The following is a 14,788-nucleotide window of genomic DNA, read 5'->3' as shown; positions in this document are numbered from 1 at the left end:
TTGCTAGTTCTTTTAAGGCAGTATACTTCTCACGAGAGATAGTGAAACCGGTTTCAAGATAATTGTAGAATGGAGAAAAATCAGCGTTTTTAAGCATGTTTTTTATAATGCTATCTAAATTCGGGAACAGTTTTTTGCTAAACATTTGTTGAGATTTTAGGGTTTTATAAGTGCATTCAACGGAAGGCGGGTAATCAGAGAAAAGAAGCCAAATTTTAGGTCTTTAGACGCCGTATTTACACCTTGTTAGAATCAGTACTGTTGGTTGTTGATCATGGACTTATCAAGTTTCTCATTCTGAGTACGTTCCAGTTTTGGAGTAATGTTGCTAATCAGATTAGGTTAAGCCGGTGGAGGTAATTGATCCATGACACACGATATTTTTACTTCATTTTTCGCTGATTCATGTCTTGGGAAAAAGTATTTCTTCTTTTGGAATTTTCTCTTCAGTTATTCTTCAAAAAGACGACTTTAACAAGAGAAATTGGCTGGAGAGTTCTGAAGATAAGGATTTGTAGTTTTGAAGTAGAGGAATAGGAGGATTTGTTTTATTTACTAGGTATGTTGACGACACATTTTTGCTCTTTTGAAGCTCTGATCATATTAAAACACTCCTAGATTAAATTTTAAGCACCCTGGCAACACATTTGTTTGTGAAACGGTGGAAAATTGGAAATTATCTTCTCTTGATATCCAACTCAATGGATTAAATGACCAGTTGGAAACATCCGTTTATCATAAATATATATAGAATTACATTTCTTCAGTTTTACTTCGGATTCCATTAAACGAAACCTTATATTCAGTCTTCTTAATCGACATATAGAATATGTTCTGACTCACTCTCTCTCTCTCCTTATCGAAATAACCACTTTTCAGATTGCTATACGTTTGGTTTAAGTCTTAACATGCAAGTTTCTTTGTAGCTTTCTGTTACCTTGTTCATTATAGTTTGCTGAAGATGGAATGTGTATATACCGAAACGTTGAATTATTAAATATCTGTTGCCTTTTCACAAGTGTCGGATGTTTTTCGTTGTTGTTTTTGTTCATCATTAAACTTCGATTCCCCTCTGATGAATCTGTTGCTAATAAAGATCATTATACCTTTAGTCAACAGAGATCAAGGCCTAGAAACTAGCAATATCTGGAATCATATTCTACAGAAACGTAACTAAAACATGAACAACAACTGTCCCAATGTGCAAACAAAATTCTTCACAGTTGATATCTCTCTGTGAGGGACGTGCCACTATTACTGTATCTATTCTTTTTACAAGGCATAGTCCCGTTTCCTCCCACACCAACATTTTCAGGCATTGGATCTGTAGGTCCCAGTCACTGCATTTGGATTTATTGATCCCTGCCTCGGTTAGATTTTTACTTTTTAATTAAAACCTTAACTCTTCCAAATAATTCACAACGGGCCTCTAAGAACACTAATACATTCGATCTAAATTCACCAATACCTCGAGCGGGATGAAGGAAGATTACTTAATCTTCGAGCACCCCTGATGATTAATTACTTCTTTAGGAATTTTTTTTCTATCAAAATAACTACCAGGTAGATAGATACAGCAGTCGTACTGAAGGTCCAAAGTGTTATATTCAGAAAGATGCGCTCGCTCTTACATGGTGTCCCCGGTCCTACTGATCATGACAAACTTGTAACTTCATGCAAACCCGCTGCAAGTGGACAAAATATGAAGACTCAAACCTGGCGATATTTTTGTTCAACGAACCAAACCAAGTCTGGCTTTGTCTCCTTTTCCTCTGAGCGATGTGGGAAAATGATAATAATTGATATTTTATTCGCTGTTTAGTTATATAACTCGACTTCAATCGCGAACGGGGCGAAGAAAGGCTGCGAATCCTCAAGCATATCGGGTAACTAATTAGTAATTAATTACCCGAATATCTGTAAACGAAAAGGACATCAGAAGATTTCGATTATCTTTTCCCTCCCAGGAATTAACAACTGTAATCCCCCTACCCCCGAAGTAGCACCACCTTATAAATTATCTTCCTACGAAACGTAATTATTTCTACCATTATCGTCCCCCCTCTCCGATGGGAAAACGGTAAGTTTATGGACTTACAACGCTAAAGTATGGGGTTCCCTGCCATGAACACAGCAGATAACCCAATGTGGCTTTGCTCTAAAACAAACTACTAATCAGGAAATTAACCAAGCCATAGAAGATGATTTATCAATTCACATCCACGTCACAGGATTACGTCCCGCAAAACGGAAAGGATCGAATACTTCAATGCTGCTATTTCTTAGGATAGTTCCACTTCAAAGCTGAGAAACCATATGCAAAAACCGAGCTTTCAAGAACCATCTTTTATGTCAGATCATTATTCTCCGCCAAGCTTACATCCCAAACCCAAAGTACAGATCAACCAAACCCAAATCCTCATTACAGATCAACAAACTCAAACCTCAACTGAAGATTTTGATATAAAACCCACGATGGTAACTTCTACATTCGATCATGAAACCAAGCCAACCACCGAAGACACAAGAAGCCAACTTAACCAGAAAGTCCGACAACGATGAAGAAAAGGCCAACGCTATGGACTGTTTCTTCCACTGGCTTGAAACGCTATCCGCAGTAGTTTATCAAATGCTCAAATAATTCATGGACAAAATTACCAAAGACTATTATGAGTAAAAGAGTTTAAAGACATTTTTTTTTTACCTTTTTTTAAAAAAAGTTGACAAATTTTTCGGTTTTAGTTCATCATTGAGAAAAGATTCAATTCGTGTCTCATTTCATTTCTTTTCAATAATTATGTATTTGTATTTACTAACTATTTTTCTTCCAATTTGTCCCATCTTGGCACTGGTGGGGTGGAATATTCAGTAGCAATGTGCAGAGGGCATTAAAACCGAGCTTTCAAGAACCATCTTTTATGTCAGATCATCATTCTCCGCCAAGCTTACATCCCAAACCCAAAGTACAGATCAACCAAACCCAGATATTCAGTAGTAATGTGCAGAGGGCATTAAAAATACACTTTCCAAGCAACATAAGGCAAGTGTTGTTATTCTTTTTGTTTGTTTGTTTGTTGTTATTGTTTTTTTGGGGGGACGGGTTGTTACATGAGATTAGGGGGACTGTGGGTTGCTTTTAGTAAGAAACCATAAGAAGCAAACAGACCCTTTTTTATTCCTATTCAATTTGTCTTATAACCACTTTTATGATCTAAAACAGTGAATTTTGCGTATTACCTCTTGATAGCGTGTCACAATTATTTTTTCATTGTAAAATAGTACAAGTCCTTGTGCTCCATTCATTTTAAAGTTGGAATTTTTTCAACCTAATATCAAGCAAGGTGTGGAATCAAGAGTATCTTTTCGTAGTTGTTGATAATTGTTATGACAGAGCAAAAAATGGCACTTTTGGGGAATAAGAGTAGGAAGGACACTTGAGCTCTCCCACACCCTTGTGCATGTCACTGCCGCCCGGTCAGTGAAGTGAGGGTTTTCTCTGGGTATTTCCACGTACACACACAGCAAATGCTTTGGAGTTGAATTTATCGATCCCAGCCACAAATGTTTCGGTATTGAATCTGTCGATTCTTGGATAAAAACAAAATCACGAAGTATTTTATTTATCTCTTACCTCGTGAATGGGACGAAAAGAAAAATTATTTAATGTCCGAGCACACCAGATCTTCAACCCCTAGTCCTTACTGCGACAACTACTATAAAATATAGAACTGATGAGGAATTCAGCATGAAACGTCGTCTTGAAATAATTAATAATATTAATAAAACTGGGGGATAAATCTATAGTAAATTCAGTTCACAAATACTTAGACACCTGCAAGTGTTTTTAAACGATTAGCTCAAATACATTGTAACATGCTATGATAATTCTACCAAGGCATTTTCAGTATAAAATGTTACAGAACTTAAACCTTTGATATTTCAACCTAGCCGCTGTTGCTATTATTTGAATAAACAATAACCCTAGACGAAAATGGCTGGAAAATATATCGACTTGCGACAAGATGACTTGCGAAGATACGATGAACATATTACGTATTAACTACTGTGGTACTATGGTGACATGAAAAAATGACATTTTGTAATAGTTCTTTATTAGCGTTTCATAAGCACCAGTAAGGAACAAAATTATTGAGTTTCGGTCGGGCATTAATGTAACACGTTATTTCAGTTTCTCTCACAAAAGAAACGTTCTGACTGAACATGTATGTTAAGAAAATATAATGTCCAATTAGTCTGAATTCACAAGTGTTAAATGATGATGAACCTACACTTTCATGACTGTTTCTTAAATGTTTGTCATTAGTGGTAGGAACGCTACAGAGCGTAGAAGATTTGAATAATCGATAACAGTTATGATAGACATTTGGTATTTCTGTTCAGACGGCTATAAAGTTATAGTGTCAAGTTATAATTTACTGTCATACTTGGCCGAGATTAACACGAGATATGTTTTATTGGCATAAAACCCTGTTATCTCGGAGACTACTCACTGTACTGTGTATTGCCAAGATGTACAATCTCACATGATAAGCATTGAAAAGTATATCAGGAGATTTGACACCAGGTTTTTGTAAAGATACATCAGCCTTGACGTTTTTTATCGGTGATGATTATTCCATGTTATGGAATTTATCGCTTCTCTATTGTATGGTATAAAGTTTTTACAGTTCGTCGTATTCTAACTTGACACATGTGCAAAGAGACAAAAATCTTGATCAAAGATCAAAAATTTCAAGTCAGTTGTAAAGATTATCTTAAACTTTGGGTCGTAGTTAATATGCGGACATCAAAGTATGGGCGCAAAATATGCATTTGACAGAAAAATAAGCATGCAATAAAGACGTAACTGGCATCACTATATGGGTACTGAGGATGAAAATGTTACTGTGTGAACTTGTTAATAAACACTACTAATCTTTGTGATATACCATTATTCGGGCTTTATATACAGTTCAAAGTGCATCTACCTCTACCATGAGTGTCAGGTAGTTTAATACATTTTATATGAAAATCCAAATAAGTTTTTTTTTTTAGTTAAACTGGAGATATGGCTATAATTTAGCTGAATTGGATGACATAAACAATTTTATTATGCCATTGACTTGTGAACACCTCCCTCCGGTGGCTCAGTGGTAACTCTGAGGACTTATAACGCTAAAAAATCGGGTTTCAGTAGGTAGAGTACAAATAGCCCATTGTGACGATTTTATACAATGTTATACAATTTTATTATGCCATTGACTTGTGAACACCTCCCTCTGGTGGCTCAGTGGTAACTCTGAGGACTTATAACGCTAAAAATCGGGTTTTAATAGGTAGAGTACAAATACCCCATTGTGACGACTTTATACAATGTTATACAATTTTATTATGCCATTGACTTGTGAACACCTCCATCTGGTGGCTCAGTGGTAACTCTGAGGGCTTATAACCCTAAAAATCGGGTTTCAATAGGTGGAGTACAAATACCCCATTGTGTAGATTTGTACTTAACAACAAAAAGAGTTGTAAACATGGAAAAGAAAACACATTTGTTTGATTTTGAAATAATCAGAAGTCTCCCCCCCCCCCAGTGGCTCAGCGATAAGTCTGAATATTTCCATCTCTAAAAACTGGGTTTCGATACTCGTGGTGGCACAGCATAGATAACCTATAGTGTAGCTTTGAGCTCAACAACAACAAAAAAAGAAAATAATCAAATATTATGTTAAGAAAAAACTATAGTTTGCCATTATCAAATATTTAAATCTTATTCATAGGCATTTAAAATAATCATAATGCTATTTTTTAAATAGCAAAGAAATATTTACGATTATTTAATTTTGTTGTTTTATAGAAATGGTATGGTGACTATTTTAAAAGCCTATTGAAACCCGATTTTTAGGGTTATAAGCGTTTCCTAATTTTCCAATTTTGTTTAGGAAATTGTTTTCTCTTATAAATACGATGTCAAGATTTATTCATAATAAAAGATGAAGTTCAAAAATATGGAAATTTGACTTCAAAGATCACTTAAGATTTGTTACACAGTTATTGAGTAGAAAGTTGTTTATCAAAAACGATAATTATTTATATGTCTTCAAACGTTTTATTTTTGTAAGGCACGTGTAGAGTTGTGCTTTAATTCATAATTTACAGAGGTTGTTAAAATACACGAGGCTGTATTGACAGCCTTATTTTTGTAAGGCACGTGTAGAGTTGTGCTTTAATTCATAATTTACAGAGGTTGTTAAAATACACGAGGCTGTAGGCAGCGATGATGTAGTTATGTATCATTACAATTCAATTTTTTCTTTATTGAGCTGAGATTAAGAGGAACAAAAACGAAAGACAAAATAAATAAAATGAAGTAAGCACTCTAATAACAATAATACAAAGCAGAAGTGTGAACTTAGCAACAAATAAGCTATAATGTAAAATTCACTTAATATTTCAGGCTACTACAATATAGATTGTAATCAGAAAATAACGCTACACAAAAACTATCAAGTAATATATAACTTTTATTATATATATATAATATCCAAAGACGACGTAAAAGCTTTGCTGTTTCACCATTATACGACTGTCAACTGTTAATCTTTTTTATTTAATTGTGCGTGAATTTTCAAATATTTTTAATGTAATTATACTTATAATTTTATTTTCACATATTACTTTCAGTTATAATTGTTCTCACCTACATAATATTTGAATATATTTCTCTTCTATCGTAAATTGATTCTTATCTCTGAAAATGTATATCTATATATGTATACAGATAGGGTAAGTAAGTTGTATTAATTACACTCAGTTATTAGATTATGTGATAAGCGCAAATGCAGCATTGTGAACATGCTCTTCAACGTGCCAAAATAGGTGCTTTATACTAGAAAATGGAACTTCAGGTACGTTCGCTAAACACGGTACTCGAGTTTATGTAGTTTTTTGTCTCCCGACTAAGTAGCTCAAGACTGATACGAGCACATATGATTAGATGATCGCAAGATATCTTAGCCTGGTTGGTGGGTTGAAACTCAAACCATAATACCAGACTTACAATATTACTTTTCTTTTTTTTTCATTTTTCTAAAGAGATAAATTTATTTCATTTTATTGCCCTTTAGAGTGATAGTTTTCAAAGAACGCTTTCCCTACATCATTAGCTTTCTTTCATTTTCTACCTTACAAGTTTTTTATTTTGTCTCATGGGATATATATTAATGTGTTGTTGATAACTAAAACTTCAAAGAGATGCTCCTTAAATCTTTTTTTGAGTTCACAAAGAACCTTTTCCTTCCATCTTTCCTTTTCTACCTTCTAATTTTCTGCCTCATCATGTGATATGCTAAACGTTGTTCATAACGGAAGCTTAGAAATAGTAGTTGATTTTTAAGATCTCATTTTTGCTTGATTGCTTTAAGGTCAGTTTTTCATATGAAACATGTTTGTATATATATGGATAGATATAAATAACATATTTTAATACTTGTTGAGATAGCTTGACAGATGTTTCAGTAGCTGAACATTCTCTTGATGCAGGAAACATTGGTATTATCATCCACATAACCCATGCTTTATCGTATGTCTTTCCTTAATTACCCTTTTCTGTAATAGGTTTTATTTTCGGAATGAACAGAACGCAACAAATGTGTTATATCTTCTACCTGTTTCTTATTTCGCACCACTATATATATATAGTGGAGCATGATATGTTCAGCTGCGACATTTTAATTATCCCAAAAATAACTTTATATCTTTGGGATATAAAGTACTCAATCTTCTGGAATGCCCTTTCTGTCTGCTTGTTGCACTCCAGATATTGTGTGTCAAATAGTTTAATAAAATATCATGTGCGACTAATTTTCGAGTGTTAGATATGTGATATCATAGATAAACACCTAGTTGTTATCTTGAGACCACTATATACAACTTATTGACTTACACTCTGTACTTACAGCTTTGGCATTTCTTACTGTTATGCAAAGGCAGATCACCCAATTTTCTTATTCAATATATTTTTTAGAAAATATAATTTCATATAACTCAAAGATTAAGAATGTATTTATTTAAGTTGACAATTGGGTGCACTTGATATATATATATTATACAAAACCAAAGAGTGCTAAATAGTTTCTTCTCCATATTGCCTGGATTGCATATAGTCTGAGCTATATGTAAACATTTCAAACAAATTAGGTGTCTTACTGTTATCCTTATCAACCTTCGTAACTTTTTAGAGTTGTTCTTGAGATATCACATAAATAGTGGACAGTTCTGCACGTTTAGTTGCAGAAATATAAGTAAAAAGAAGTTTCTCGTGCTTACCAGTTTCTATTCTTTCATCTGCCTTCATTCTGGCTCGTGCAGCATTTTTAATAACAGGGACGTTGCTATATATTTTTTAAATCTTAGTTATGTCGTGCTCATTAAAATTAGCATGAAAGCTTAATTCTATTCATAATATATTCTTTTACACTTTGTAATAATGTCATAGCGTTCGCTTTCAAATGAATAGTTGTCTAATTTATGCATAAACAAAGTACACATTAATGAAGTGGTTATTGGACTCTTGTCTTCATGAAAACAAGTAAAATTATTCCACTTTTACAACACTGCTCTCTAGAAACTGGATAGAGTTTTGTATCAGAAGATCTGAAGAAGTTTGAAGAAATAGGACTTAGACAGCTAACCACTATACAGATAACACAATTAGGTTATTTTTCCCAGAATGCGTTGATCACCCATGTTATTTGATCATTCAATGAGTAAAAATAGGGAAGACATAACTTCTTCCAGACATTGCTAAACCTCTACACAGTTGATCTCACTATAAAAACTACCTAATTCTCCATTGACATTTTATGTGTGAGAGTTCAGTAACTCCAAATGGAAACGATCTATGACAATGTATAACTGGTTCACTAGCAAGTTAACCACATTTTTACAACTGGACTTTCTATATGTAAGAGTGGAAATTAAAAAAAGAAATGTTGGGGAACATAAAAAACCTTAATCCAAAGTGATTACCCACAGTTCAATTAGAAAATGTATGAATATAAAGGTACAAAAATCTTGAAATTAATCATCGTTTCTTAGCTTGGAAAGAAGTCATTTCTCTCTCCAAATAGTCTGTAAAACGCATGTTAAAGCATCCAAATTTTCACAATTTTCTGGAGGGGAGGGGAGGACCTCTAGACCACCCACTTAAGGTGTCTTGCAAAGAAGAACGTTTCTTTAAAAAACAATCACTCATTTTACCAAAACAAACAGCTATGAAAAATTTCTAGCTGACCTCTCTGGTCTAAGCCCAAACTAAGAGCTATGTTTGGTTAAGCATAGTTTGGCGCCTGAGATTAGACATCTACTTTTTTCTTCTTTCCCCTGCATACCTGCAATCTGTGGGTATAGTTCGTTGTTTCTGCGACCACTTGTGTCATTGTAGACATTGCTTTGTTTAATTATTTATATTTCCACTTATAAAAGTTTTTCTTTTTCTGTTGATTCGCTTACCTGATGATCAAATCTGTTAAGTATTTTGATTCCCAGGTTTCACTGAGGCCACCATAGGCGATGTTGGCCTCTAAAACACATCCGTCTAACTGTCACATACCTCAAGCAGATGGAGAAATGAAATGAGTGTCCATACTATTTCGTACAAAGACATACCGGTATAGAAACTGGAGGTAGCACCTATAGATTTTTCCTCCTCCTCCTATGCTAAATGGATCGGGGACTGTAAGCAAGGAGAAGAGGTGGGCTTTGAATACGACGGCGTTAATACGGAGAGTTTTGCGATAGAAACTATGCTACAGGGATTCAGGGTCTTCAGATAGAGTACGACCGGTCATGGCTATATGGTTCGCAACAACGTAGTAAGGCTACAAAAACGTTTTATTATAAAGAACTCAACTTCTGTAGTATTCTAGCTTAAAATATCTTGCTCAATACGCATAACGTACGAGAAGGATATGACAAGAAGAATAGAATTTAAAGTATGCCGTGATGAAAGTCACACGCTAGGGTTACAATGATAGTGCTTCAACAGGGTATTTGACAGCACACCTGGTTGCAGGTCGAAAAAGTTTAATATTCGAGCCGCTATATGCTGCTGAACACATTTCGCAATTCAGTGCTTGTAGGGTATGGGGAGCGTCAAAGACTATGATAGTCAGTCCCACTATTGAGTTTAGAAAATCCTCCGTTGGCTCACCGGTGAGCTTTGGGGTTCAGTTCCCTCAGAAGGTAGCCCAGTGTGTAGCTTTCCGCTAAAATAATCTGTTAAAAGAAGACCTATAGACCGCTAGTGCTGGTGACAGATTGCCTTCTTTCTGTTCAAAAGTTTTACAATAAGGATGCCTTAACCTTGCGGTCTTTACCCGGTAATTCAGCCGACGTATTGCATAAAATGTCTACCAATCTTACCTGTTTAACTAGGTTTTATCATATTTTGTATTGGTTTGTTTGTTTTTCCTTTTGCCCGTCAACCTCCCTATTCAATTTAACCTGCAGATAAATAGAAAGGTTTTTAAAATAAAGTTCTTCTGGTAAGTATTCTCATATGTTTATCTTTTTATAATAATTTGTGAATTTCTATATTCATGAGCAACATACATTTTGCGTTTAAAAGTCAGTTGAGACGTATCAGTTAATTAAATACCATTTTATAACGAACTTAAAACAGATCTGGATTTGCTAATTTCTATTAAACTAGTAGCGATTGAACGAGTTACAGTCAGAGATTTCGCAAACTTAAAGAATGGCGAAGTATCATTTTTATTAAGCTATAGTAATAAAGTTGTGATTATTATATCTTAATTATACATTTCCTTTATAAAATGTTTATGCTTCGTTTATAAGTTCCCCATTTAATTATAGAAGTATCAAGGTATTAGTTTACAATGTGTATTTGTTTGTTTGCTATTGTTTTTTTTGTTTTTTTGTCATTTCTCAATTATGTATTGGAATAAGATTTTGAACACAAATATTTTTCGATACCACCGACTTATTTAGATATTAAGATCAACTTGAATATGGATCCATATACTTCAAGTATGTCAAATTCTCAAGAGATATCCCCAGAGTTCTACGTGAAAAGGAAGGCTTACGACCAAGCCACATTTGACAACGAATTTGAAAGTCACAATGGGCTTAAAAAGTCGCACTTGGAATGTATTTGGGAAAAGATTAGACCGAAATGCTCAACAAAAATCGTTAAGAATGGACTTAAATCATCGTTTCCAGTAATTGATTGGCTGGGTCACTACAACTTTCGTCAAGATTTATTAGCGGATTTTATCGCAGGTATCACTGTTGCTGTGTTTCAGATACCACAAGGTTTGTATACGTTCCTCTAATGTGTATATTACTATAGATGTATTATTATTATTACTATTACTTTAGGATATCTTTCATTTGGGAAATACTTAAACTATTTTAAACTATTCCATCTTTTCTTTAACTATTATATTATGTATCTATATACTTTCAAAGAACTAGGCCATAAGAACAGTCTGATAATACAAATATATCTTGTGAGACAGAGATATCTTGTTGGATCTTCCCTATATAGTTTCAACTTACTTTTATTTGTCTCTTCTCTACATGCGAAGCTATTTCTAAGCACATTTGCATGAAATTTAAACGAAATTAATCAAGGTAAGGAGAATGTGCAGTCTTACACTATTTACTTTAAATGTAATATTAGCATAACTATACAACTTTATATGACGCCAGTATTTTCCATGTAATTAAAATATTTCGTTTTTGTTACACTAAAATCATGGGATTCAATTCCCAGTAATTTCGATGAAAATATTTGCGTATTCTAGTGTGAGTAAATGGAATATATAGTTTTATATTTGACTAAAAAGTGGTTGGTAACAACATTTACTCATTCATTATCTCTTTTGCGGCAGCGCACTCCCGTTGAAATTGAGATAATTTTGTAAGAGTGTTAGTATGCTTATTTGTTCAGATTAGCAGGTTTGTTAACTTTTGCACCAGATTGTTCAGAGTGGGAGTTCCCAATGTTTGATTTGCCTTTCGTTTCTCTGACCGATTGTACGAGTGAAGTATTTAATAGTGTCAACGATTCGTTGAGAAAATGCTGTAGTCTGTTTGTTTTTTACCTTCTAATGCCCCCCCCCCTCCCCAGTGGCACAGCAGTATGTCTGCGGACTTCCAATGCTAGAAACCGGGTTTCGATACCCGTGTTGGGCAAAGCACAGATAGCTCATTGAGTAGCTTTGTGCTCAACTACAATTAAACAAACAAACAAAACCTTCTGATGTGGCATCAAGAATATTAATGTATACAACGTCTTACCGGGATATGTTACATCTGTCGGTAGAATTTCACTGGTGCTTTGTAGTAGCTGTTCGAAACCCCAAATGTATGCTAAAAACCTATACTAGGGACTAGGGATGCACGGGTAGTAAAATTTTGCCGAATATCGGGTCCGGGTACCCGGCCACTAAACTTCGGCGGGGGCCAGGGTCAACTGAGATCGGGTTCTCCCCTCGCCCTCCCCCCAAAAATAAACAACATACACAGAAATTAGAAACAAAAACAAAATGGACGTTTATTACATTTAACCGAATAATCACCAACAGAACATTCAAGTTTTACTTTCAACTTGCCCCCCAGTGGCACAGCGGTATGTCTGCGGACTTGCAATGCTAGAATCCTGGTTTCGATACCCCTGGTGGGCAGAGCACAGATAGCTAATTGTGTAGCTTTGTGCTTAATTACAACCAAACAAACAAACTTTCAACTTTTAATGCCTAGCCACAATTTCTCAAACTCTAACCCCTATCGTTCTCAAAAAACCCACCTTCCCAAGAAATCCACTTCTCAAGCCATGCCTGTTATTAACCCCTATTGTTCTCTGAATCCCGACTTTCAGCGGGCTATCAGTCTTTGTCGCTCAGAACATGTTTATTTTTAATTAAACCAATTATTGACTGTAACTTTCAGTACCGTATAAGTTGCCTAAAAAATTAAGGCTCAGATGCCATTTTCAATTATTCGAATTCGGCTGTTTTTAACTTCGACACTCGGCCGAAGCCGAGTATTACCGAATATCTGGCTGGGTATCCGTGCATTCCTACAAGGAACATAAACTCAGCGAACCATTAAAGTGATTCAGAATAGCTCCAATATAGTTTAAAACAAATATAACTTGAAATGATTAATACAATTTTTGGTTTTGTTCTCTCTACATTTTGCTAAGATGATTACATTTTCCTACACATGAAATTCAGAAATCAATCTTAGGTCATAGGAAGCTTACTATTGATCTAAACAATTAATCTGGAAATTTTACAAATATATAAAGCATATTTGGTAGCGAATGCAAGTTTCTACAATTTCAGTAACTCGCACATTTACAAAAATTAGAAAGGAAACAAAATGGAAACCAGACTTTTATTTGGCTTGAGAAAAAATATTTCTGTATGGTCTATTCAAACCAGTGGTAAAAGTATACTTAAACTCTTCACTTGCTTCTTGCGTTTCAGAATACGTCAAAACTCAACATGGCATCACAGACACGTGAATTATATTCATTTGGAAGGAAGTCCAAAGCAGAATCCTGTTTCTTAATAATAATAACATAAATTTTTTATACGGTTCAAAAAACTTTTGTCTTTAAAACATGTATAAAATATTTCACGGCTCTTGAGAAAGATTGCCCGATTGAAGGTGTATATATAACGCAAATGTGTTATCATGCAGGCAACAATTGTATAAACCCTCCTTAGACCCACCCATTTCCGAGTTCTGTACATAAAATTTTATTCTGAAATTAAAAATTATTTTAAACACATAGTCAAATGAGAATCTTCGGGTTCGACAGAAAATATAATTAAAGTTAATTTAAGAAAAATCCAGAAGATTATCCCAACTTTACGCGAATGATCTGCGTGTTCTAATACAATGCCTACCGTGGCGCCGCATATCGAGCTGTGGCGCCATAATGAACAGATTTAGCACTTATATATTTGGTTCACAGCGAATTATTGATCATTTAACTGTAAAATGGTACTACTGATTGACTTATGACTATTTTACAGCTCTTTCCAAGTAGAAATTTTCATAAGCGAGATCGTTAAACGGTGAAAAGCCAAAAAAGAAAAAAGAAAATATCGAAATAAGTGGCCTTCATTGATCTCTAAGGTGTGCGAAAACTCGTACATAAAACCACACCTCCGGGCTAATCTAGAGCAACGCTTTTATCAACAGAGTAAAGGCTGTGGTTATGACCTTTGACTGAAAAAGACATTACGATGAAGCTGTACTTATCTTCTGTTACCGTCAACAAAAAATAAACAAAAGATTTGAAGTTGATGAAGACTCATAATTCTACAAACTTCCAGCCACGCCTCAAAATCAACATCTTTTTTATATAATAAAGATGGTCTAAGAAACATTAATAACGGCAATTCCTGTCAAATCCCCTGCTACTTTTTCTACCTTTGATCTGCTGCAAGGTTTAGGGTTTGGAAACAGATAGTCATACATCTGAAAGTCTGTGGAAAATTGATTAAGGTTTGAGGTCTAAGATTGATCTGTACGGCCTTCTCGGAAGTTTGTTACGATGTGAGATGAAGTGGCGAGAAATAGTGTCGTTAGAATGAGCGTGATTGACGATGAAGGAAGTTGTTTGAGAGAAATATCTATAGTTTTGAAATAATTGTTTCACTAACCTGACAGTTTGTTTTGAATTTCGCGCAAAGCTACACGAGGGCTATCTGCGCTAGCCGTCCCTAATTTAGCAGTGTAAGAC

The 14,788-nt window shown here is 34.6% G+C and overlaps 1 protein-coding gene across 1 annotated transcript in view; it reads left to right on the top strand.

The window, feature by feature from the left end:
• The first annotated feature begins 11,033 nt into the window (after positions 1-11,033).
• The window catches only part of LOC106463426 (solute carrier family 26 member 6-like), a 36,226-nt gene continuing 32,471 nt past the window's right edge, over positions 11,034-14,788 (top strand). Inside the window, exon 1 of the mRNA XM_022390916.1 lies at positions 11,034-11,337. Within this exon, the coding sequence (XP_022246624.1) occupies positions 11,034-11,337 (304 nt within the window). The remainder of the gene's footprint in view (positions 11,338-14,788) is intronic.

This window comes from Limulus polyphemus, unplaced genomic scaffold (genome assembly GCF_000517525.1).
Source record: "Limulus polyphemus unplaced genomic scaffold, Limulus_polyphemus-2.1.2 Scaffold1403, whole genome shotgun sequence".
Lineage (NCBI taxonomy): Eukaryota > Metazoa > Arthropoda > Merostomata > Xiphosura > Limulidae > Limulus > Limulus polyphemus.
The sequence above is the reverse complement of the archived record's forward strand: the minus strand, read 5'-3'. Positions and strand labels throughout refer to the sequence as shown.